This window comes from Falco naumanni, chromosome 1 (genome assembly GCF_017639655.2).
Source record: "Falco naumanni isolate bFalNau1 chromosome 1, bFalNau1.pat, whole genome shotgun sequence".
In the NCBI taxonomy this organism is placed as follows: Eukaryota; Metazoa; Chordata; class Aves; order Falconiformes; family Falconidae; genus Falco; species Falco naumanni.
Window position 1 is genome coordinate 93960097 of NC_054054.1, and position 24193 is coordinate 93984289.

The 24193-nt window shown below is 60.8% G+C and overlaps 2 protein-coding genes across 4 annotated transcripts in view; one reads left to right on the plus strand and one right to left on the minus strand.

Annotated features, from left to right (window-relative positions):
* The first annotated feature begins 263 nt into the window (after positions 1-263).
* On the plus strand, positions 264-10696 carry TRPV4 (transient receptor potential cation channel subfamily V member 4). Its single transcript, XM_040582413.1, has 16 exons — positions 264-319; positions 3695-4151; positions 5050-5222; positions 5462-5614; positions 6113-6253; positions 6366-6664; positions 7240-7419; positions 7502-7677; positions 7778-7871; positions 8067-8140; positions 8251-8416; positions 8640-8706; positions 8947-9263; positions 9429-9556; positions 9769-9890; positions 10169-10696. The coding sequence occupies exons 2-16, from the start codon at positions 3775-3777 to the stop codon at positions 10309-10311; spliced, it is 2610 nt and encodes an 869-aa protein (XP_040438347.1). The 5' UTR covers positions 264-319; positions 3695-3774; the 3' UTR covers positions 10312-10696.
* Positions 10697-16261: 5565 nt separating this feature from the next.
* The window catches only part of FAM222A (family with sequence similarity 222 member A), a 31736-nt gene continuing 23804 nt past the window's right edge, over positions 16262-24193 (minus strand). For all 3 annotated transcript variants that reach the window (XM_040607670.1, XM_040607677.1, XM_040607661.1), the window contains one exon: positions 16262-18380. In XM_040607670.1, the coding sequence (XP_040463604.1) occupies positions 17167-18380 (1214 nt within the window). In that variant the 3' untranslated portion in view covers positions 16262-17166. The remainder of the gene's footprint in view (positions 18381-24193) is intronic.

Consider the following 24193-nt stretch of genomic DNA (forward strand, 5'->3'; position numbering starts at 1 on the left):
TGTTTTGCAGAGGGTGCTTCAGGGTTGTTCCTTGGACAGGTTGTTCCAGGGAGGGTGTTTTGCAGGGGCTGTGCCTGGGGGGCTGTTTTAGGGAGGGTGTTTGGGGGGCTGTGCCGGGGGGGCTGCGTCAGGGGGGTGTCTGGGGGGGCCCGGGCGGTGCCGGGGTCGGGGCCAGGGCCGGGCGGGGGCGGGCGGGGGCCGGTCCCGCAGGCGGGTCCCGGCGCTGGAGCCGGGCCGGGGAGGGGCCGCTCTCCCGGACCGGCCCCGTGGCGACACGGTGGCGCCGGAGCCTGCGGGACCCTTCGCGGGACGGGCCGCGGTACGGGGCGGCAGCGGGGGGGCGCGGGGTCCCGCTAAACCGGGGGGTCACCGCCGTGGGGGTGGCCGGGCCGCCGGGACCGTGGGGGATAAGGGGGGGGACGGACGACGGGGGAGGGGACACGGGGACCGGGGTGGGACACGGGGACCGGGGCAGGATGGAGCCCCCGGGCAGGACTCGGGGACCGGGGAGGGACATAGGGACCAGGACAGGACGGAGCCCCCGGGGCAGGACACGGGGGCTGGGGAAGGACACAGGGACCAGGGTAGGACAAGGGACCGGGGAGGGACACGGGGACCAGGGCAGGACACGGGGACCGGAGCGGGATGGAGCCCCCGGGGCAGGACACGGGGACCCGGGAGGGACATAGGGACCGGGGCAGGACATGGGGCCTGGGGGGACACATGGTGACGGTGGCAGGACGGAGCCCCCAGGCAGGACATAGGGACCGGGGAGGGGGGGACGTGGAGACCGGGGCAGGACGGAGCCCCGGGCCAGGACACGGGGACTGGGGGGACACAGAGTGATGGGGGCAGGACGGAGCCCCCAGGCAGGACATAGGGAACGGGACGGGACGTGGGGACTGGGGCAGGACAGAGCCCCGGGGCAGGACACAGGGACTTGGGCAATACATGGGGATGGGGGCAGGATGGAGCCCCCAGGGCAGGACATGGGGACCAGGGTAGGATAGAGCCCCTGAGCAGAACACGGAGCTTGGGGGGACAGATGGGAATGGGGGCAGGACAGAGCCCCATGGCAGGACATGGGGACTGGAGGGGGACGTGGGGACTGGGGCAGGACGAAGCCCCCAGGCAGGACATGGGGACAGAGGCAGGATGGAGCCCCTGGGCAGAACATGGGAACCCAGGGGGGAATACAGGGAGCAGGGCAGGATGGAGCCCCCAGGCAGGACATGGGGATGTGGGCAGGATGGAGCCCCTGGGTTGAGGACAGGATGTGGGCTGAGCTGGGCCAGGCAGGGTGCAGCCCCATGGGCTCCCCCAGCACCGGGGATGGGTCCTGAGCTGTCTGGCCAATTTAGGGGTGCAGTGCTGGGTACATTCCCACGTGAGCTTTGAGGAGGGGGTTACCAATGGCTCTGCAACTCACCCATTGGACCGTGCTGAGTTCACGGCTCTGGCCCAGGTGAGCACGGCCCTGGCGGTGCAGTTTATTTTGGAAGGCGGCTGGTTCCCTCCGGATGAGGGTTTCCCGGGGGGCTGAAAATGAACACGATGTGGTTGCAGAGATTTGCTCCTACCCAGAGCCCATCGTACTTTAGTTTGAGGAACACCAATGTGGCAAAATCTGGACCACCTGCTAATGGGGCATCCTCCCAGCCACCTACCCAGGGCACGTCCCTGCACATCCAAGTGTTGGTGACAGTGTCCATGCCCCTGTGGTGGGCTGGAGTGGGAGACTAACTAGGGATACTGGTCTGGCTGGGAGGTAGCTTGGGGAAAAGCTGGGGAGAGGTGGGAGCACACGTTGAGGGGGCAGGTGGGAGGGTTTGTGTTGGATGCAAGAGCTGCGGGTGTGCCAGCGAGCCTTGGCACACGGCGAGCTGTGCTTTGCACTCATTTATTCCATGGGGTGAGGAAGTCTGAAAAATAAAACCCCAAATAACTAACAAACCAAATAAAACCCCGTTGACGACACCTTTCCTGGCAGTGGCTGTGCCCGTGGGAGTGCCTGGGCTGACGGCACTGGCCAGCGAGGCTGTCATTTCCCACACAAACCAGCTCCCGGCCCCACCTGCCCTTTCCACTTGTCCCCTTGCTTCTGCCCCCTGTTCCCTTGGGCTCTTGCCCCGCTGAGACCCCCAGCTGATGTCCTCCGGTGCTTCCTACAGGGAGCCACATCCCGTGCTGGTGGCTCCCTGGCTGTGCCCTGGGCTACGGCTGCGTGTGACATGCTGCCGGGTGGCTGGGCTTTTCCCTGCAGCTGTGCTTGGCTGAGGCTGGGGTCCCCAGTGCAGCTCCGAGGGGTCGGGCACCCCATCCCCACGCCGCCTGCAGGCTCAGCTGCTTGGCAATCCCCTCTGCTCTGTTATCCAGGGCCAAATCGGCCCACGGCTGCCCCAGGGTCGGGGTGTGTGAGCTGTGGGCTTTGGCAGGTGCCTGTGGAATTTCTTGCAGAGAGGGCGATGGCAGGAAAGTCAGCAAAGAGGAGAAACAGTGTCGGCTCTGCAGCTCACCCCACAGCTCCAGGGGCTGCACTGAACCTGCGGAGTGTCCTCCGGGCAGTGGGGAGGAGGGGACCCCTGCCTGAGCCCGGCCACCCGCTGCTGCAGGATTCCCAAGCCGTTTGCAGCCCTCATCCCCTGTGTCCGTGGGAGCATCGTGGGGCTGCCCCGGGCGGTGGTGGGACATGCTGCCTAATTAGAAGCAGGTTATCCAGCAGGGATCCCTGCCCGCCCCGGGAGGGCCCAGCCTGCCATTATGGCTTGTTGTACAAAGCTGCAGCCCAGCAGCAAATGACACGTTTCCCGGCTGCTTTTTCTGTCCTGGGACCCGCAGGGAGAGCTGAGTTCCCCAGAAGCAGAAGCTGGGCTGAGCCTTAACGCTGCTGTGTTTTGTAGGGCTGTTGTTTGTGTTTTGTAGGGCTGTTGTTTTGGTGGAAAGCGGGGCTGGGGAGAGCCCAGGGTCACTCACCCACCTGCCTGTGCCCCTGCCCATGCTCCCGGTGGGACCTGGCAGGCAGGGCATGGCGGTGCCGGTGGCACGGTGTGGTGCTTGGCTGGTAGCACGGTTCCTGTAGCCTTGTTTCCCTCTGGGCAATCTGAACCCTTAATTTCTTGTCCTAACCACTGCTGCTGCCGTCCTGCGGGCTGCAGCCTCCCTGTGCCATGTCTGTCCCGCTCCTGGTGCCCAACGTGGCCACTGCAGGCACCCAGAGCCGGGTCCCGCTGAGCCCCCCGGCTTTGGGAGCAGCGGGACATTGGGGTCCAGCCCCAGCCCTGCTCCCAGCCCCGCTGCAGTGGCAGCTCCCGGCTGCCTCTGGTGCTTCCCAGGGCACAGGGTGTATCCAGGAATGTTTTTTTTCCTTGGGCGGCAGATGAGAGTGCACAGGGTCCGCTCTGTGCCCTGTCCTGGGCTGCACCCAAGCTGACCGCAGCAGGGCTGGGCTTGCCCTCGGACATCACGGCTGCACTTTGAAGCCAGCAGTGCTGCAGACGTGAGGGGTCCCCACAGCTGGGTAGGTGGGCGCTGAGAAGAGTCAGGGCAGGCAGGACTGGCCAGGAGAAGACCCTGGGCTGCTGTGGTTGGTGTGGGACCTGCTCCCACCGTGGGGCTGGGCAGCACTGGGGCACAGTGCCCTTGGGAGAGGATGGGGAGCATTGTTTGGGGGTGACACTGGGTTTTCCTCTGCCAGGTCTCCTGCTCTTGTGGAAGAAGCTGGGGGTTGCAGCCGCCCAGGCAGGCTGCTTGCACCCATCCCTCTGGCCGGGGAGCATGGCAGACGCCGAAGACCCTCCACGTGCTGGTGGCAGTGATGCTGGGGAGGGCCTGGGGGATGACGGGTCCCTCCAGAACGACTCCTTCCCTCTCTCCTCACTGGCCAACCTGTTTGAGAGCGAGGACACACTGTCTCCTGCCGAGGCAGCCCGGGGTCCCCCTGGCACTGGCGATGGAAAGCAAAACCTCCGCATGAAATTCCACGGGGCCTTCCGGAAGGGTGCCCCGAAGCCCATGGAGCTGCTGGAGGCCACCATCTATGAGTCAGCTGTGGTCCCCGCGCCCAAGAAAGCCCCCATGGACTCCCTCTTTGACTACGGCACCTACCGCCACCACCCCAGCGAGAACAAGCGCTGGCGCAGGAGGGTTGTGGAGTGAGTACAGGGATGCCTGTGCACCCCGGTGCTGGTGGGGGGTGACAGGGTGGGGGGCACCCCGGGCGTGCTGGGTGCAGTATGGTGGGGATGGGGATGCCCGGCAGCTGGGGACAGACCCCCCCCTGGTTCTTCAAGTGGCACTTTGGGGTGGTTTGGGCAGGGGGTGCCACTGGGGCAGCAGCTCCCAGCCATCCCCAGTGGCAGCGCTGGGCTGTGCCATGCCACGCCGTGCCGTGGTGTGGGGGTCTGCAGCCCCACGGTGCCATGGGGCCAGGAGCACGGCTCCCCTTCCCCCTTGCTGGAGCTGTGAAAGAGGCTCTGTGTGCCCAGCCGCTCCCCTGGCCGGTGCGGCCGTCTGGCTCCCGGCATGAAAGGGCTTTTCAGGAGGCCTCCACCCTCCCCGCGCCAGGAAACCGGAGCCGGGGGGGCAGCCTGTGGCTGGGCACACAATGCCCCTCTGTGCTGGGCACCTGGGGTGGCCACCGCGGCCCCACGCCAATGTTCCCACCCTAGGGATGCAGCCCAGCCTGGGGGAGCTGGGGTGTCCCCGTGCCCCAGCAGGAGCTCAGCCCCCTGGGTGGGCAGGGGTGCAGGTGGGTGGAGGGGGCTGGGGTGCCCTGTGTGCCCTCAGCCCCTGAAATTCTCGGCTGGGGCAGCCACCATCTGTCCTCCACCCATTCCTGGCTGGCAAGGTGCCCACCAGCCCCCATGAGTGATACTGGGAGGTGGGATGCTGGGAGCACTTGGCTGTTGTGGCTGTGGGTGCTGCCCCATCCCCATGGGTGCCCCCAGGTACCCGTGTCCTTACCTGGCAGCTGAGCAACCTCAAGTTTATTGCACGAGTGGGAAACTGAGGCAGTGGCTCCGGTTCCTAGTGCTGGCACTTCTCCCGCAGGAAGCAGGCACCGGGTGTGAAGGGACCGGCTCCCAACCCACCCCCCGTCCTCAAGGTCTTCAACAGACCCATCCTCTTCGATATCGTCTCTCGTGGGTCCCCGGCCAGCCTGGATGGGCTGCTTTCCTTCCTCCTCACCCACAAGAAGCGCCTCACAGATGAGGAATTTCGAGGTGAGGACCTGGGGCTGGCCCTGTTCTGGGACACCTGTGATGCTGAGGCTGTGCCAATGCCACCGGTGGTCCCCATGTCCCCGTGGGGTTGGTGATGCACAGCCCTGGCATGGGGAGCTGCAGCGTGCAGAGCCTGAGAGGAGCCAGGGATTTAGTAAGGGAGTGCAGGGGTGCAGGGCTGGGCACCCCATGGCCTGGGGGGCTTGCCCTGGCCCCCCCTCAGCACCCTCCACTCCCAGAGCCCTCCACTGGGAAGACCTGCCTGCCCAAGGCACTGCTCAACCTGAGTGGGGGCAGGAATGACACCATCCCCGTCCTCCTTGACATCGCTGAGAAGACGGGCAACATGCGGGAGTTCATCAACTCGCCCTTCAGGGATGTCTACTACCGAGGTGTGGGAGCACCGGGCTGCTGCCAGCCCTGCCCGGGCATGGGGGACCATGAGCAGTTCAGGGACCAGAGCAGCAGGGGCCTGAGGAGGATGGAGGATGCTGGGGAGGTTGGGGACCGAAGCAGAGGGAACTCTGGGGAGGATGGAGGATGCTGGGGAGGTTGGGGACTGGAGCAGTGGGTACCCTGGGGAGGATGGAGGATGGTGGAGAGGTTGGGGACTGAAGCAGAGGGAACTCTAGGGAGGATGCTGCGGATGTTGGGGACTGGAGCAGTGGGGACCCTGGGGAGGATGGAGGAATATGGGGAGGTTGGGGACCAGAGCAGTGGGGACCCTGGGGAGTATGGAGGACCCTGGAAGGGCTTGGGGACCAGAGCTGTGAGGAACCTGGGGAGCTCCGTGGGGGCTTGGGGACTGGAGCAGCAGGTACCTCAGGAAGGCTGGGGATGCGGGGGAGGTCACAGGGCATGGCGGTGGCTGATGGGCGCTGGCGGCACAGGTCAGACAGCCCTGCACATCGCCATTGAGCGCCGTTGCAAGCACTACGTGGAGCTGCTGGTGGAGAAGGGAGCAGACGTGCACGCCCAGGCCCGCGGCCGCTTCTTCCAGCCCAAGGATGAGGGCGGCTACTTCTACTTTGGTGAGCAGGGAAGGAGCCAGCGGGTCACCCAGGGAGCCCTGGCTGCATCCCAGGGATGCTCCCACAGCGGGGTGAGGGTGACCGGTGCCCCGATGGCATGTTGTCCCCACAGGTGAGCTGCCCCTCTCGCTGGCCGCCTGCACCAACCAGCCCCACATTGTGCACTACCTGACGGAGAATGGGCACAAGCAAGCGGACCTGCGGCGCCAGGACTCCCGCGGCAACACCGTGTTGCACGCCCTGGTCGCCATCGCCGACAACACCCGTGAGAACACCAAGTTTGTCACCAAGATGTACGACCTGCTCCTCGTTAAGTGCGCCAAGCTCTTCCCCGACACCAATCTGGAGGCACTGCTCAACAACGATGGCCTCTCCCCCCTCATGATGGCTGCCAAGACCGGCAAGATCGGGGTACAGCAACCCCCCCCAGAGCTGGGAGCTGCCTGCCCTGCCTTGCCCGGCTGCAAGGGCTGAGCCCCCGCCAGCTCTCGGCTGAGCCCTGTCGCACTCGGTGCACGTCCCTGCCAGCAGCGAGCAGCACGGCTTCTATCTGCAGATGCTGTTGGAAACCTGGATGTGCAGCTTATTAACCTGGCTAATTAACCCCCTATTGCATTCCATCCCTTTCCTAACTAACCCCAGGCCCTCAGCACATCCCATCCTTTCCCCTGACTTGCCCTGGTCTTTGATGGTGCGGGCAGGGGGTCATTAAAAATGCTGCAGGTGGTAAGGATGGAGCGAGGGCTCGGCGGTGGCAGTAAAAAAGCTGCAGCATCCTGGGGACTGCCCCACAAGTGGTGTCCCTGCACCCTGGGACACCCTGGCAGCACCCCAGGACTGCCCTGGACCGACTGGGCTGTAGGGGGTGGATTGGGGTGCTCAGTGGCAGGAGGGGATGCATCTGGGGTGGGGTGGGAGGAGAGCAGGGTGCCCTGAGCAGGTCAGGTGCGGGTCCACCCACGGGTGAGCAGTCTTCCCTCCGGCAGATCTTCCAGCACATCATCCGGCGGGAGATCACTGATGAGGATGCCCGGCACCTCTCACGGAAGTTCAAGGACTGGGCGTACGGCCCCGTCTACTCCTCCCTCTACGACCTCTCCTCACTGGACACCTGCGGGGAGGAGGTGTCTGTGCTGGAGATCCTCGTCTACAACAGCAAGATCGAGGTGCACAGGGGCTGGGGGAGACTGGGGGGGGGGGGGGGGGCAGGGGGCTGAGTCCCTGCTGATGGCACTTGTGTCCCACCAGAACCGCCACGAGATGTTGGCCGTGGAGCCCATCAATGAGCTGCTGCGTGACAAGTGGCGCAAGTTTGGGGCTGTCTCCTTCTACATCAGCGTGGTCTCCTACCTCTGTGCCATGGTCATCTTCACCCTTGTTGCCTACTACCGTCCCATGGAGGGCCCCGTGAGTCCCATGGCACCGTGGCACGGTCCCGTGTGCCAGCATCTCCTGGCAGGGGGGTTTGCTGGGTCTCCCCATGCCAGCATGGTGGAGCCCCTCAGCTCTGTCCTTTCTGCACAGCCCCCCCTACCCATACACCACCACCGTCGACTACCTGCGCCTGGCCGGGGAGATCATCACCCTTCTCACTGGCATCCTCTTCTTCTTCACAAACGTCAGTGTGGTGAGGCAGGGTGTCCTCTTGTGGGGTGGCTGAACCCTTGTGGTCTCCATGCAAGGAGCAACTTGAGAGTGACAAGCCCCATGTCCCCAGGCATCCGCCCCTGCTACGATGCCCCCCAGACACTGGGACCCTGCCAAGCAGGGGCTCGCTCCCCCAGCCCCGCCAACCTCTCCTTCTCTCCCCCAGATCAAAGATCTGTTCATGAAGAAGTGCCCAGGTGTGAACTCCTTCTTCATAGATGGCTCCTTCCAGCTGCTCTAGTATGTGGGGAACCCCCGGGGCCCCCACAAGCCACTGCACCCCCAGGCTTGCAAGGGGCAGCAGCTGGTGGTAGCTGTGGGTGCAGGGTCTGACCCTGGCTCTCCTCCAGCTTCATCTACTCGGTGCTGGTGATCATCACAGCGGGGCTGTACCTGGGTGGCATCGAGGCATACCTGGCCGTCATGGTCTTTGCGCTGGTCCTGGGCTGGATGAATGCGTTGTACTTCACCCGGGGGCTCAAGCTGACAGGGACCTACAGCATCATGATCCAGAAGGTCTGGTGGGGTTGGAAATTGTTTTCTCTAGCAGGGCTGGTCCTCCTGTGGATGTGTGGCCCCAAAGGAAGGTCTGCTGTGCTTTCTTTAGGGTGTCTGGTGGCTTACCGATGCCTTGCTCTCAGCCTGGCTGTCCCTGTGGCATGGCTTGGCAATGCTGCCCTGGCACACGGCCAGGCACCGTGGACCAGCGCATCTCACCCAACTCTCCATCACTTTGCAGATCCTGTTCAAAGACCTTTTCCGCTTCCTTCTGGTCTACTTGCTCTTCATGATCGGCTACGCGTCAGGTAGGTGCCCAGCTGGTGAGCTGGGGCTCAGGGGAAGGATGAGCCCTGCGGTGTGGCACGGCACAGCTGGGCAGGGGGATGCAGAGCCCTCACTCCATCCTACCCACCCACGGGCTCAGCCTTTGCCTCCTCCTGTGGTAGAGAGGCCTTGGCCACCGTGGAGCTGCGTGGGGGCTCGTTGTGGACCCTGTCCTTGCTGCTGCCCTTGTGGACTTGCCGTCCCTGTCCCTTCTCCCCCAGCTCTGGTGTCCCTCCTCAACCCGTGTCCCAGCAGCGAGTCTTGTGGTGAGGAGCAGTCCAACTGCATGGTGCCCACCTACCCCTCCTGCCGGGACAGCCAGACCTTCAGCACCTTCCTGCTTGACCTCTTCAAGCTCACCATTGGCATGGGCGACCTGCAGATGCTCGAGAGTGCCAAGTACCCTGTTGTCTTTATCATCCTCCTCGTCACCTACATCATCCTCACCTTCGTGCTCCTCCTCAACATGCTCATCGCCCTCATGGGTGAGACAGTGGGCCAAGTCTCCAAGGAGAGCAAGCACATCTGGAAGCTGCAGGTACCACCCTGGGCGCAGCTGGGCAGGGGGCTCCAGGGGCTGCCTGTGCCCAGGGGAACCACAGCACCCCAGCACCCCAGGCTCCCTCAAAGCAGCACCACCTGGGTGAGGGGTCCCCATGCCTCCATCCTCAAGTGGCTGAGGGGTCCCTGGTGTCGCCTGCAGTGGGCTACCACCATCCTGGACATCGAGCGCTCCTTCCCAGTGTTCCTGCGGAGAGCCTTCCGCTCGGGGGAGATGGTCACTGTGGGGAAGGGCACCGACGGGACACCCGACCGCCGCTGGTGCTTCAGGTAAAGGCAGGCACCGTCAGGAGCTGGGGACTGGGAGCAGCCGAGCCTCTCCCATGGCAGCGAGCAGCAGTTTGGGATGCCAGCACTGTGTGTTTGTTTGCTGGGTAATTTGTACTATGGAAGCAGGTGGCATTGCCAGTGGTGGGATGGCACAGGGATGCAGGAGCTGCCACCCTGGCTCCCAGCCGCTCTGTGTCTGACCTTCCCTGCAGGGTGGATGAGGTGAACTGGTCCCACTGGAACCAGAATCTGGGCATCATCAGCGAGGACCCTGGCAAGAGTGACACGTACCAGTACTACGGTTTCTCCCACACCGTGGGCCGGCTGCGGAGAGGTGAGCACGGTGCCATGGGCTGGGAGGATCCCCTGGGGGCTGCGGGTAGGTGAGCACGGTGCCATGGGCTGGGAGCATCCCTTGGGATGCTGCTTGCAGCCTCTGGTGAGCCCCAGGAGCAGATTTGCTTTGGGGGCTGGGTGACATGGCGCTGACTGGGGAGTGGGGAGCCGCCACTTGTGGGTTGTCCATGGAGTGGGCATGGGATTGACCAGAGTGGACATGGGTTGACCATGGAGTGAGCTCCCGACATTGACAAACCCCTGCCGTCTCCGCAGATCGCTGGTCGACGGTGGTGCCGCGTGTGGTGGAGCTCAACAAGAGCTGCCAGCCGGAGGAGGTGGTGGTGCCGCTGGGGACGGTGGGGACGACGGAGACGCGGGAGCGGCGGCACGGCCAGGCCTCGAGCTCCCCGCTCTAGCACAGCGGCACTGGGAGCCGACAGACTCTTCCCGGGCCCCAGCATGGCCCTGGCACGGCCAGCGGAATTGTGGACTGGGCTGGACGGTGCTTGTCTGCTCCTCAGGGATTCGTACAGCCTCCGGCCCTCTGCCAGCCGGTGTCCAGCCCGGACGGAGGGTCCTGGCCCTGCCCCAGCAGTGCTGGGGGTCTCTGGCTTGCACAGACGAGCTCCAGCGCTGCTGCCTTGCTTTGCCGCGCTGGGGCCCTTGGCGTGCGGTGCTGGGAACCTCTGCTGCAGGCAGGGTGGGGGGAGCACAGCCCTCTCTGCCCACCGAGGCCAATGGTTTTTGCCACACATTTTTGCACAAGATTTATATGGTTATTTATTTAGTAATAAACATTGAGTTGCCACCACCACTTCCTCCTGGCATTGACTGATTCCGGCTGGGAGAGCATCGCTGCAGGCAGGTCTCCAGGAGGGAGGCAGGAGCCCGCTGCTCCCTGCACTGTGCCGTGCCATGCCATGCCGTGCCGTGCCATGCCGTGCAGCAGGGGATGACCACCCAACACTCATGCTTCACTGCAGACAGTCCCTCTCATGGTGCCCTGTGCAGTCTGGAGCCTGCTGCCAGCCTGGCAGGGCTCTGTGGTGGTACAGAGTGGGCAGAAGCCCATAGGACGCAGGGCAGAGCACCCCGTGCATGCTGAGCCCTGCAGGGCTGCACCACGCAGCAGGTGGGGGTCGTGGCTGGCAGCAGCACCCTGTGTAGCCCTCCTGCCCAGGAGATGGGAGATCCTGTCCCTGGTGGCCCTGTGCTGACCTGACGGTTCATGGCTGCCATTGCATGGCTTCAGCACACGGGTATGGTGCACGGCTGCATTGCACGGCTATGGTGCATGACTGCAGTGCATGGCTGCAGTGTACAGGTGCAGTACATGGTGAGGGTGCATGGCTGTGGTGCAGGACTGCAGTGCACAGCTGTGGTGCACAGCTGCGGTGCATGGCTGGGGTGCAGTGCATGGCTGGGGTGCATGGCTGGGGTGCAGGACTGCAGTGCACAGCTGTGGTGCACAGGTGTGGTGCATGGCTGCAGTGCATGACAGTGCACAGCTGCAGTGCATGACTGGGGTGCATGGCTGTGGTGCATGATGGCACAGTGCATGACGGGTGCATGGCTGGGGTGCATGATGGCAGTGCATAGCTGCAGTGCATGACTGGGGTGCAGGGCTGTGGTGCACGACTGGGGTGCAGGGCTGTGGTGCATGATGGTGGTGCATAGCTGCTGTACATGACTGGGGTGCATGGCTGCGGTGCACGGCTGCGGTGCACAGCTGCGGTGCACGACTGGGGTGCATGACGGCGATGCACGGCTGCAATGTGCACAGCTGCGGTGTGCACAACTGCGGTGCACGGCTGCGGTGCCGGGCGCACAGCGCAGGCCGGGGCCTCTGCTCCACTGGAGGGCACCACACACCACGCAATGCGGGGCCGGCCCGCAGGCAGCGCGAGCCCCGGGGGTCCTGCCCCACGGCCGGGCAGCTGTGGGTCGGGGGGGGGCCGGGCGGGGGTCAAACCCAGGGGCTGCCACTGCGCTGGGCACCCTCCCCCGTGTCCCTGTGCACCCCTCACCCCATCCTCAGCTGGGGAGCAGCCTGGGGGACATGGGGCCGCAGGATGCTGTGCTTGGCCCGCTCCTGCCTGGATGTCTTTGCGGTGCCCGGCTGTGGGGCAGGGAGTGGGGCTGGGGGTTGGGGCCTGGGTGCTGCCTGGCAGGTGCAGGATGAGCTCCCGGCAAGATGGGCAGCAGGAGAGGCAGCACTGCCTCGGCAGGCTCCTCCCATCCCTCCCCATCTCATCCCATCCCACCCCATCCTATCCCATCCCATCCTCTCCCTATCCCATCCCATTCTCATCCCATTCCACCCCACCATCCCATTCCCATCCCACCCCACTCCCATCCCCATCCCACCCCGTTCCCATCCCCCCACACCCATTCCATCCCATTTTCACCTTTATGCCATCCCATCCCATCCCATTTTACCTCTAACCGTGACACTCCTTTTCCGCTCATCTCCCTTCACAGCCACCTCCCACGGTGTAGTCGCCTCTTTGCAGCTGGATGCTGTGTAGGTTTGAGGGACCGATTTGGGTGGCACCGGTGGCACGATGGCACAGTGCTGTGGTGGCAGGGACCCTGGCCAGGGCCCTGCAGGCAGCCCAGCTCACTAAGCAAATGATAGAGCAGAAAAGGAGACACTTCATCTTCAAACTTGATTACTCGCCGTTAGCTTTAACTGCACTGTCTCCGTTTAAATGTGATTTACATATATCTCTCATATTGTGGTTTAAGTATTTCCCCAGGGTGAGGGAATGAATAAGTTTCATTATCACTACTTAGGAGAGGCTGAGGTTTCAGCTCTCAGCTCATGCTGCATAATCGCGTGAGGAGCTGAGCCAGCTCCCTCTTTCACCCCAACTGTTATTTAAAAATAATAAACTTTGCTTTTGGCCAGCCAGCCCCCCTGGGTACAGGGCAGCCAGCCCTGGCTGGGCAGTATTGAGGGCCGGGGGACCCCCAACACAGGGCTCGGCCACCCGGTGTGCCAAAGGTGGGCTCTGGGCTGTGGCTGCCTCCAGCTACAGCGCTGGAGATGCAATTTTCCAGCGTAATTTGAAATAAACCCTATTTTTCCCTTCCTGTGCAAATTCTATAGTGTCCCGAAGCTGAGGGGCTGCACGTGAGAGGGGTTTAAAGTGGTTGGGGTGCAGGAACAGTGGGCATCACTGTGCCCCAGCACCCTGCACCGTCAGGCTGGACCCCGTCATGGCTGGGTGACAATGGGGACACCCAGGCACAGGGTGCCTCTGCTGCGTTCAGGGCTGCAGGGCTTGTGTTTGGCCCTTCTATGCCCTGCAAAGCCCGGAGCTATTGCACCCTCTGCCTTCAGGCATGACCACAGAGGTGGGGGGGGGCACCCTGGGGGCCGACAGGCTGGGGGTGCTTGGGCACAGCCACCATCCCACCCCTTCCCGTGCTGCCCTGCCAGCGATGACAAACCCAACAAAGGGAAGAGAAAAGCACTTGTCATCCAGAATGCGGAGCGCAGAAGCAAATTTATTTTTAGATAAATCTAAAGCTTAATTTGTGAAGCTAATATCAATCAAAATGAGAAATGGATTTTTTTAAGTCCTTTTGCAGCCATGCAATTTATACTGCCTGTCTCTTCTCACTCTCAAACAGCAAAGGCGGCCGCTAAGTTTAACATCAGCCTCGTGCACACCTGCCTTATAAATTATTATTATTGTCATTGTTGTTGTTATTATTATTATTATTATTTGCAGACCAAAAATGGCATCATTGCCCTGGGTGAGTTCCTGCAGCACTGGTGGGTGCTGTGCCCTGCCGGGGTGTGGGAGGGCTATGGGTGGCAGTGGCTTTGCCCTAGGTGCTGGGATGCATTTCAGGAGTCCCTGCCCCATCTCCAACCGGTGTCTGCACGCATTTTGGGTCCCCACGGACTCACCTGCGCCCACCAGAGCAGCAGTCCTGGCTGGAGGCAAGCGCCCGCCAAGGAGGGACCCATTTATTTTGCATTAGACATTTGAAGTCTTCCTGCGCGCAGTGCAATCCTCCTCCAAGAAGCAGCTATCCGAGGGGAGAATTAACCTGCTGAATAATAAAACCCCGCGCACCTCCTAATGAAATGTAATGACTTTGAGACCTGCAAGATGGATCGCGCCGTCGCTCCCAGCCGCTCGCCCTGATTTATGGTGATGTGGGCAATATGATGGAGGCACCGCTAATGACTCCCCCGCGCCGAGGGGCACTGGTAACGGAGCAAAGTTTTTCCTGGGGCCCCCGGCAAGGCTCCTCGCATCAGGTAGCCCTGACCATGGTAGGGTCCTGCCTTTGGTAGCCCCCAGTGTAGGGGGAGCCCCATGGAGGGGATGCAGCCAGCACTGCTGCCCCGTGCCCAGCACAGAGGGTCGCATCAGCACCGCTGTGCTTTAGCTTCACATTTCTTTTGATGTGGCATCTTTTTAATGACAAAGATCTAAGCAAATGCCTTCCTTCAGCCGGTCTAATTTTAACGTGCAGGCAGGCAATGGCACACCACCCCCTCACACACACAATAACATTAACCTCTGTGAAAATTTCCTTTTGTCCCAATTTCTCTTTGTTCCCTGGATCGGCTGTCACGCCGCTCGCTGTCGGTGACGGAGTGGTCCCCTCCCGGCATGCCATAAATATCAGCAGAACCACAAGCGCCACGGTTATGGTAAGAGAGCAAACAAGACAAATGGAGCCGTGCTCCCCGGCTGCAGCCACGGTCACAGGGCAGCTCGGTGCGTGTGGCTACACGGCTGTGTCCTCATCCCTGTCCCTATACACATCCCTGTCCCCACCCCTGATCCTGCCACCATTCCTGTCCCAAATCCCCATTCCTGTTCCTGTCCCCATCCCTATCCCTGTCTTTATACCCATCCCCCTCTCTGTCCCCATCCCCATCCCCATCCCTATTCCTGTCCTTGTCCCCTTCCCCGTCCCTGTCCCCATCCCCATCCTTGTTCCTGCCCTCGTCTCCATCCCCATCTCTGTCCCTGATCCTATCCCTGTTCCCATCCTTGTCCTCATCCCTGCTCCCCACTCCATCCCCATTCCTGTCCTTGTCCCCATCCCCATCATCCCCATCCTCATCCCTGTTCCTGTCCTCTTCCCCATCCCCATCCCCATCCCCGTCCCTGCCCCATCCCCATCCCCAGCAGGGCTGGGGGGAGCAGCTAAAGCAGCCCCCTGCCTGTGTCCTCGCAGCCTTGCTGGGGGTCACAAGCAGCCATGGGCAGGGGTGTGAGCGGGCAGCCAAGCCCCCGCTGCCCTCAGCCCCCTCCCCGGCTGGGATAATGGCATGCCATATGTCACCACCGTGGGACACGGAGGCCGGGGAGCTATTTGGGATTTAATACTATTATCCTAATGCAACCGGCTCATTGTTTGGGTTGGGAAGCTGCTGCCTGTGCAGAGCAGGGTGGTGGTCTGGGTTAGGGGACAGCAGTTCCCCCCCCACCCAAGCCAGAACAGGGCCACTGGAGAGCCCCCATCCTGCCCCAGCACCAGGAGCCCTCCTGCTGGGAGGAAACTTGGTGGCAAACTTGCCACCGGTAATGGATAGCAGGGGAGATGCCAGCACCGCACCGCTGGCGGCAGCGGGTCCCGGGATGGGACTGGTACCCAGCTCCCAGCGCCCATCACCCGGGCCTTGGGGTGAGCATCCTGTGGGTGCATGCGGGGCCGCAGCCCTAATCCCCGGGGATTTGGCCCACGTGCGCCCACCTTGCCTGGCCGCCCTTTGGGTGTGAGGCAGAGCCTGGCGCCTGGGCCGGATTAATGGCTCAGTGTCATTAGCAGGTTATTTATAGGTGCTCCTCCGTGCCCTAAAAATCTGCCAGACAAAGGCGGGGAGCTGGGGGAGGTCCCGGCTCTGGCGAAGGAGGGGAGCCACAGCGAAGCAAAGAGACTGCAGAGCACATGTCCAGCGATATCCTGGTTTTACTTTGGGAAAAACACCATCCGGACACACGGCTTGCGGGTTTTGTGTGTGGTTTTTTTTTGTTTTTTTTTTCCATTTGTTTTCTCTCATTTTTAAAACAATATAGTGCAGCCAGCACTTCTCACAGTAGAATATAATGGTCAATTTTAGTATAAAAAAAAAACATTCTCAGAGATTTGTAAATGCACTTAGTGCTTGAACAGGCCTTTCAGGGATACAGTACCTCTTTTCCGAGCACAATCACCTTGGGTTTCGTAGGGGTATTTTTCTTTTTTTTAACTTTTAAACATCAAAACACTTCGTATTTTGCGGTGCGGAGCCTTTTTTAAATGAATAAATCTATTAAACACATAATTACACATAGTGAATAACGGACCATAATGAGTATTTTGGAACTGGTTTTCTTTTCTTTTAAAAAAAAAAAAAAGAAAAAAAAAAAAAGAAGAGAGAAAAAAGGAGGTATGTGAGTGCCCCTGGTACCACGGTCGCCTCTAACCGAGAACCAAGGTAGAACTGACAGTATGGGGGGAAATAAAAGAACCTAGAAGTGTGAGACCTGGGGTGGTTCCTGGGGGTGCCGTGGGATGGGAGAGGGGCCGGGGGTCCCGATGGGTGCCCGGCACAGGGGCACCGAACCTCCCAGTTGAGTGGGAATAGGAGCTGGTGGCCAGCGCGGGGCCGGGAGAGAGGAGGAGGAGGAAGAGGGGCAGGAGGAGACTCTGTAGCAGCCAACACGTAGATGTACAGCCTAGTCAACTAAAAAAAAAAAAATAAAATAAAAAAAATCTGTTCAAGTTTTCAAGTGTTTTTCTTAAATAGCCTCCAGACTGTCCCCAATTATTAGCTTTAATCAAAGCAGTGCAAGTTACGGACTTCAGCTACAGGTCAGGCACGAGCTCCCTGCGGCCGCCGCGCGCCGGCCGGCTGCCGGGCTGGGACCAGTTGCCAGAGACGCTCTGGCCAGCCGCGGCACCGGGCTCTGCCCGCACGGGTCCGGCCAGGCACGCGGAGCCGAGCCTCCTCTCCCTGGATAGCAGCAACTCGTAGCAATTCCCTGTTCACATTCGTGGAGATAAAATGATTTCTGAGCTCTATAGACAAGCGGTCCTTCGTCCTCGGCTTCCAGTGGGTTGCGGGTGTATCCAGTCTGGGGACCCCGGTGAAATGCCAGTGTCCCGGGAGCCCTTTCGGCAGCAGACCCCGTGTCCCCCCTCCCCGTCCCCCCACCCTCGCTGCCACGGTCCGGTACCCGCACGGTGCCGGAGGGGAGCACGGCTCGCGCCAAAGTCCTCGCCCTGGGTTTGGGAAAAGCAGCATCGGTTCCTTATCTGTAGACGGGCAAGCGGATGTGGGCGTGCTGGTGGTCCAAGAGCCTTGGCACAGACACGGTCTCGTAGCCCTTGCCCAGCATCTGCTCCTTGATGCAAGGCGGGTGGATGTCATTGATGAGATACTCCAGGGACTGGAGGCTGCTGCTGAGGATGGAGGTATTGCAGAGCGTCTTGCTGGGCAGCCCCTCGGTGGGGGGCACCCCCAGCTCGCGGGGCCCGGCCCCCAGCTCCGGCGGGTTGTAACAGTCGCTGTTGGGGGTCACAAGGATGCTGTTCCAAGGAGGGGCGAAGTACTGCCCCACTGAGAAGTTGCCGTGCATGCAGTTCAAGGGGGACGAGCTCACCTTCTCGGCCGCGCCACCCAGGGCGTAGGGGCGCGAGGCGCCCGCACACGTCTCGGGGGACTTGCTGAGGGCCCCCCCGCCGCCACTGCCCCCGCTGTACATTCGCAGGTGCTGCTGCTGCTTCTGCTGCCAGACCAGGTAGTCCATGCCCTCGGGGTAGATGCCCGCCTTGGGTCCCAGGGCCACAGCCGGGTTGGAGCCCAGCGCCAGCTCAGCACCCTTGCGGCACTCTGGCAGGACGGCGCTGGCGTACGCGGTGGCGCCGGCGAAGGCGCCTTGCTTGGCCGGGCTGGGGTTGGTGGCCACCACGGCCGGGCAGCCCGGCTGGGCGCCCTGCGCCTGGCACTGCTGATTGATCTGGTAGATGATACTCTGGATGGAGGGCAGGTTGGACGGCGGCAGGGCCAGGCTCCTGCCCGCCAGCGGCAGCACGGAGGCCGCCACCGTCACATTGGGGGGTACGGGGCCCTCCAGCTGCTTCTGGCCACCGTGGTAGCTCAGCTGCCCGGCACAGGAGGGACCTTGAGCTAAAGTGCTTGACGCGGGGTAGGGAGCGACACCGACCTGGGCGGGCGAGAGCTTAGTCCGCTTCCCCTCCGAGTTCTTCACCACGCTTTTACCGGAGGCTTTGACGATGGCCAGGAGGCCCTGGTAGCCGCCGGCGTGCAGGGGATAGGGGCTGTAGCGCTGCCCTGTGGTGTCGTAGCCATTGACCGTCCGGTTAAGGTGCTTGTGCTGGGGGACCCTGATGTTGGTGGGGAAGATCTTGATGGTCAGTGGGCTGTTGGCCACCTTCTGTGCGTAGGCGTCCAGCTCGGCGGGGCTGGGGTAGCGCGGGGAATGCATGGGTGCCGCCGTCTCGCCTGTGGGAGCAAAGCATAGGGTGAAGCCAGTGCTGCTGGAGGAGGGGGACCCATTGCCACAGCAACCCATCACCCCAGCACCCATCGCTCCAGCATCCATTGCCCCAGCATTCACCTCCCCAGCATCCATCGCCCCCCACCCCAGCTCCCACCTGCTCCCGGCAGAAAGCAGGTCATGGCACCAACCTGCCCCCTCCCGCTGCCAGAGTCACTTGTAAGTGGCCTAAAATAAACTCGGTGTGGAGAATGGAAATGTCACTTTACCCAACGGGGGAATCTTTCTCCAAGATTGGATTTAAACTACATTATACAAGCAATTTCATGGGTGCTTTGCGCTGCTACGAGAACCTCACCAAAAATGGAAAAGCATTGCATTTACCAGCCATAAATCAGCAGTTCCTATAATGAGCACAAAAATGTCACTTTTATGCAATTTTACAGATGAACAAAACTGGTGAAATTAACTGTGGTAACCTACTGGAGTCAGCAAAAGCCACTGCAGGAAAAAAAATTATATATGTATATATTTTTGTTCCTTTCAAACTCTTTCCTGAGCAAGTTTCTGCCATTCTGGTGTGAAAACTCATTTGTCGTACCCATTATACTTTCATTTGGAGTTTATCTTGAGTATCCAATGAGCCACCAACTGTGAAAATGATTAAATCTACAAAATCTATCTAATAGATGGAATAAATTAGGTGTTTAAAATCTCCACACACACAGAGGCACATGCATGCGCACAGTGGCACAGGGGGGATGATGTTTGCTCTGGAGCCGGTCCCAAAACTTCCTGCCCTGCCAGGGGATGTCTGCAGCACCCCAGGAATGCCAGACCCAGTGCCTGCCCGGAGCCAGGTTTTGCAAGGGAGAGATGGTCAGCCCCCCACCAAGAAGCGCCAGCCCTCCCAGGGACCCTTCCCCTGCTGCCAGGTGTCCCCCGTTGGGGACACTGGAGAGTACTTTGCTCTGGATGCCACTGGGACCAGTGATTCCTGATATCACCGTATGCTGGGTGGCAAAGTCACCGCGGAAGAGTTGTGCCATCGGGTGCATTCAGCACATCTAAAGATGTTACATTGGTCTGCAAAGCCTGTCTCAGTCCTGCTCCTGGTGATGCTCTGGCACGGCGCCCGCGGCTGCCTGCACGCGTGGGGATGCCCGGACAAACTGTTCAACCCAGGATTCAGGGGGAGGTTGGGGCACTGGCAGCTGCAGGACTCCACGTCCCACCCCCCGGGCAGCAGTGTGGTGTTTGGGGAGATGCAGGAGGGAGGCTGTGGCCGCTCTCCATCCTCTGAGCGGTGCAGCAGTAATTTAACAGGCAGAACAGCAGAGCGTTCACCAGCCATTCCTCCCATTAAGCTAATGTTATGGGCTTTTTACAGGTGTCTTAAATAGACATTGTTATTAACGAGTATATTAAGCCAATTAAAACCAGGGCCTTTGAGTAGGATTTAATGTAGCTGCCGGGAGACAGGAGGCATGGCAGCAGCAGCTCCCTACGGCAGGACACGTGCAGGCGCGTGGTGCCCCTGGCTGTGCTGCCAGCCCCAGCAGGCACATCCCGGCCATCGACCATCCAACCTCCGTAAAGCTCCCGAGCCTGGGTGGCACCTGCGGAGCAGCCAGCGAGCTGCACGGGTGCACACTGGGTGCTGCTGGGCACAGGCACCCCCTGAGCCAGCGGGCACAGGGGGCTGCGAGCGGGACCCCTCCTGCCCGGCGGCATGGCACACCATCCAGCACCACGAGCCATGCACATCTGCATTCCCCTTCATGCCGGCACCGCTGTCCTTGGAGGTGGCAGCATCGCGAATACTCAATTAACATGACACTAATTAGCTGGTGACACTTGCAGAATCCCTAATGAGCCCATTCTACAGAAACACTCCTTCCTAAGCAAAAATATTACAGAAAAAAAAAGGGGTCATTGCTGAAGGGAGGGAGGCGGCATTGCCCACAGGCACCGCGGCTCCCCAGACTGAGTCACCAAAGCCCTGTCCCCAAGCACTGATGCTGAGGGTGGCACTTTTGGGATGACCCCGTGCACGGGCAGAGCCGCCTGCCCGGCTGGGCTGAGCTTGGCCAAGAGCATCCCACCCACCAGGCCTGGTGCCGACATGACACGTGCCCGGGGAGCGCCGTGGCCGACCACGAGCCAGCCGGGGGCAGGGGGGGGGCAGGAGCTGCCTTTGTCACCTCTTTGCGCCAGCTGGGTTAGATGTGACAAGCCACCAGTTCGGTGTGTTGTCACATCTCAGGGTGACGCACCAAACCCCCGCCAGGAAAATTACAGAGCGACCGATCTGTATCCCGTCGGCTCCCGGCACGCTGGTGGCTGCGTGGCTCCGCCGCTCCCCCTCTCCGCAGTAATTACTGCTTTCTAACGGGCTGTAATTACTGCGAGATGCAAACTCTCCTGAACCACCGCCGCCGTCACCCGTCAGGCGCAGGCAGCCCTGACACCAGTCCTTTGCTGCCAGGTTCTCCCCCCTCCTCTTAAACTTGAACTATCCAAGCTGTCGGGCCAGGGCTGGGGGAGATGTGCCACAGACACCCCAGCACACGGGTGGCTCAGCCGGGCTTGCCACCTCGAGCAGCCCCGGCTCTCATCACCCCTAAACCAAATCCAGCTGCCGGCAGCGTGACAGCCCAGGCACAGGCACCCATCAACAGCCGCTTCTCCCAGAAGATGATTCTCTGGCTCCCGGCTCCCTCCCTCGCTGGCATTCCCACGGGATGCGGCCGGCACAGCCCCAGCTCTGAGCTCCCCCTCCCTCCCTGACCTGCTCTATTTTTCCAGCCTGCACTCAATAACAGCTAAATAATTGAATCTGCTCAGCAGCCAAAGATTTGGTTTGAATTTTATTGGAATTTTAAATTGTTTTGTTTCTTCAGTATTTTATTACTGTAAATGGAAAATGCATCGCCCGCAGTAATAATCCGATGGCTTTTTATATTACTCCGAGCTTCTGCTCAAAGCATTATTGGAAAGCCAGGCAGAAACGAGAAGCCATTAGAATGGCAGCACAGGCTTATAAGATTACGCCTCCAGCTAAACAACTTTTTACTTTAGCAAATTGGCCACCAAACCCGGTTCGAGACACAGATGTAAATCCCAGACCCCACTGCTGGCGTGATCCGGAATAAATATCTGTTTATGGGTTGGGGAGCTCCAGCCCTGCTGTGCCTGGAGCAGCCAGGTCTGTGCAAAATGTCTGATGGGGGTGGGGGCTGCTGGGCGAGGGGCAGGTGGGGAACAGAGGTGCCCTGAGAAACCTCCACAAAAGCCCCCCGTGGCATACACACCTGCTGCCAGCATCCCTTGCATCCCCCACATCCTTGCATCCCCTGCATCCCCACATCTGCCGCATCCCCACATCTGCTGCATCCCCTGCATCTCTGCATCCCTGCAGCCCCCGCATCTCCACATCCCCACATCTGCTGCATCCCCTGCATTCCTGCAACCCCCACATCCCCTGCATCCCTTAATTTCCTGCATCCGCCACATCCCTGCATCCGCTGCATCCCCCACATGCCCATATCCTCCGTACTCCGCTGCATCCTCCGTACCCCTGCATCCCCGCATCCGCTGCATTCCCCACACCCCTACTTCATCCCTGGCAAACCTCAGGACCCCTGTGCCATGCCTGGCTGCAGCCACAGCCCACAAGGGCTGGGAAAGAAGGAAAAATGGGGAGAAAGGAGGGGAGGGAAGCCAACCAGAGCCATCCTTACAGCAGGAGAGATGAGGGCTAACCGGAGACTGCCGATCCGGGGCTTGTGGCCAGCACGAACCCACAACAGTCCCCAATTACCCTCAGCTCGGGCTCCTCTGGGACACAATGGGCACCGGCAAAGCCCAGCTGCCGGGCCCCTAATTAACCCTGATTTTAACTGTACACTTTTAAAGGCACTAAAGCGGTTACAAAGTGGAGAACAAGGCAGGGTTAATAGCGCAGACCTAAATTGCAGGCCCGCGGGGCCTGGGCCCCATAGAAATAATAGACTTGTCTGGGCTGCTCAGCTGTCAGTCAGGCGAACAATTCAGCACCCGAGGAGCTCACAAGAGCGGCAGCATCGGGGCTCTGGCAATCAGTGTCTGCTCGGTTAAAGCAGTTGTGGGATCAAAGTGGAGCCAGGAAAGATCCTCAGCACCAGAAGCGATGCTCAGCGCTGGGATGGCCATCATCAGGAAGGATGCCCGATAATGGGAAGGATGCTTGACACTGGGAAGGGTGTTCTGGGCCACGAAGGATGCTCTGGACCAGGAAGGATGCTGGGCACCGGGAAGGACACTTGGCACCTGGAACGATATTTGTGACCAGGAAGGATGCTCGGTACTAGGAAAGATGCTGGGCACCAGGAAGGATGCTCATACCAGGAAAGATGTTTGGTACTAGGAAGGATGCTGGGTACCAGGAAGGATGCTCAGTACCAGCAAGGATATTCATGACCAGGAAGGATGTTCGGTACTAGGAAGGATGCTCATCACTGGGAAGGATGCTGGGCACCAGGAAGGATCCTCGGTATCAGGAAGGATATTCCTGACCAGAAAGGATGTTTGGTACTAGGAAGGACGCTCATCACTGGGAAGGATGCTGGGCACCAGGAAAGATCCTCGGTATCAGGAAGGATATTCCTGACCAGGAAGGATGCTTAGTACTAGGAAAGATGCTCAGTACTGGGAAGGATGCTTGGTAGCAGGAAGGATGCTCCAGACCAGGAAGGATGCTCAGCACCAGGAAGGATGCTGCTCCCACAGCCCAGCTGCCTGGGGTGTCCCCTGGCCTGGTGTTGGCAGCAGTGTCCCTGGCAGGGCCCACTCTTCCTGGAGGAGGGCGAGCACATGCACTGGCAATTTATAGCTTTAATTTTCAGGCCAGACACTGCAGGAGACACTGTGCTCCCCGGGGCAGTTGCCCTGCTCTGGAAGGGGATGGCAAGCAGGACATTGGGGTGCCAGTGGCCGGGGAGTACACCCTGGGGATCAGTGCCAGCAGCACCACAACCCTGAGCAAGGACTCAACTGGGACAAGCTGAGCGGGGATGTGGTGGCAACACATAGCACCTCACTGGTTAACAGCCAGCATGAAAGACATGCCCTGCCTCCCTCCCTCCCTGCCCTCCATTCCTTTGCTTCTCTTGGAGATAAGATGGGACAAACCTTATTTTTACACATCGAAAGCACTAAAATATTTTGCAACAAATGAAAGAAGTAATCTCGGCAGTAAATCTTTATAGAGCTGCTGAAGGTGAAGCTGCGGCGAGAAGCTACCTGGTGCCTCGCTCTCCCACCATCCAAAAGAAAAACGCTTTTTGCCCGCTTTTTGCCCCCTTTTCAGACCAGAGCAGAGCTGCTGCTGCTGGGGCTGCCACGCCACATTCCCGGGCAAACCGTGGGCACATCCCTGCTGCTCAGCCTCAGCCAGCTGTAGGGCACCCCCACCTTGGGGGTAACACCATCCCGGGGAGGGCGAGATGGCAAGAGCTGCCCAGTGGGACCAGCCTGGCGCTGGTGATCCGGCTGGGCTGTGCCGGGATCCCTGGAGCGGCAGGCTGCTTCCTGCTGCCAGCACAGCCAAGCCAACGCCAGCTCCTCCTGCCTGTGCCGCAGTGTGCTGAGCAGGGTGTCCTGCGCCTGGGCACGGGCACGGCTGGGCACCGCGGCTGGGCTCAGGTGTGCCCAGGGGGGGTTGCCAGGGATGCTCGGCAGGCTGCAGCACCCAGCACATTCACCCTGGGAAAGGCCATTTCCCGGGGGTCACCCTGCCCTGCCCCGAGCATCCTGCCCTCCCTCCTCATCCTCACCC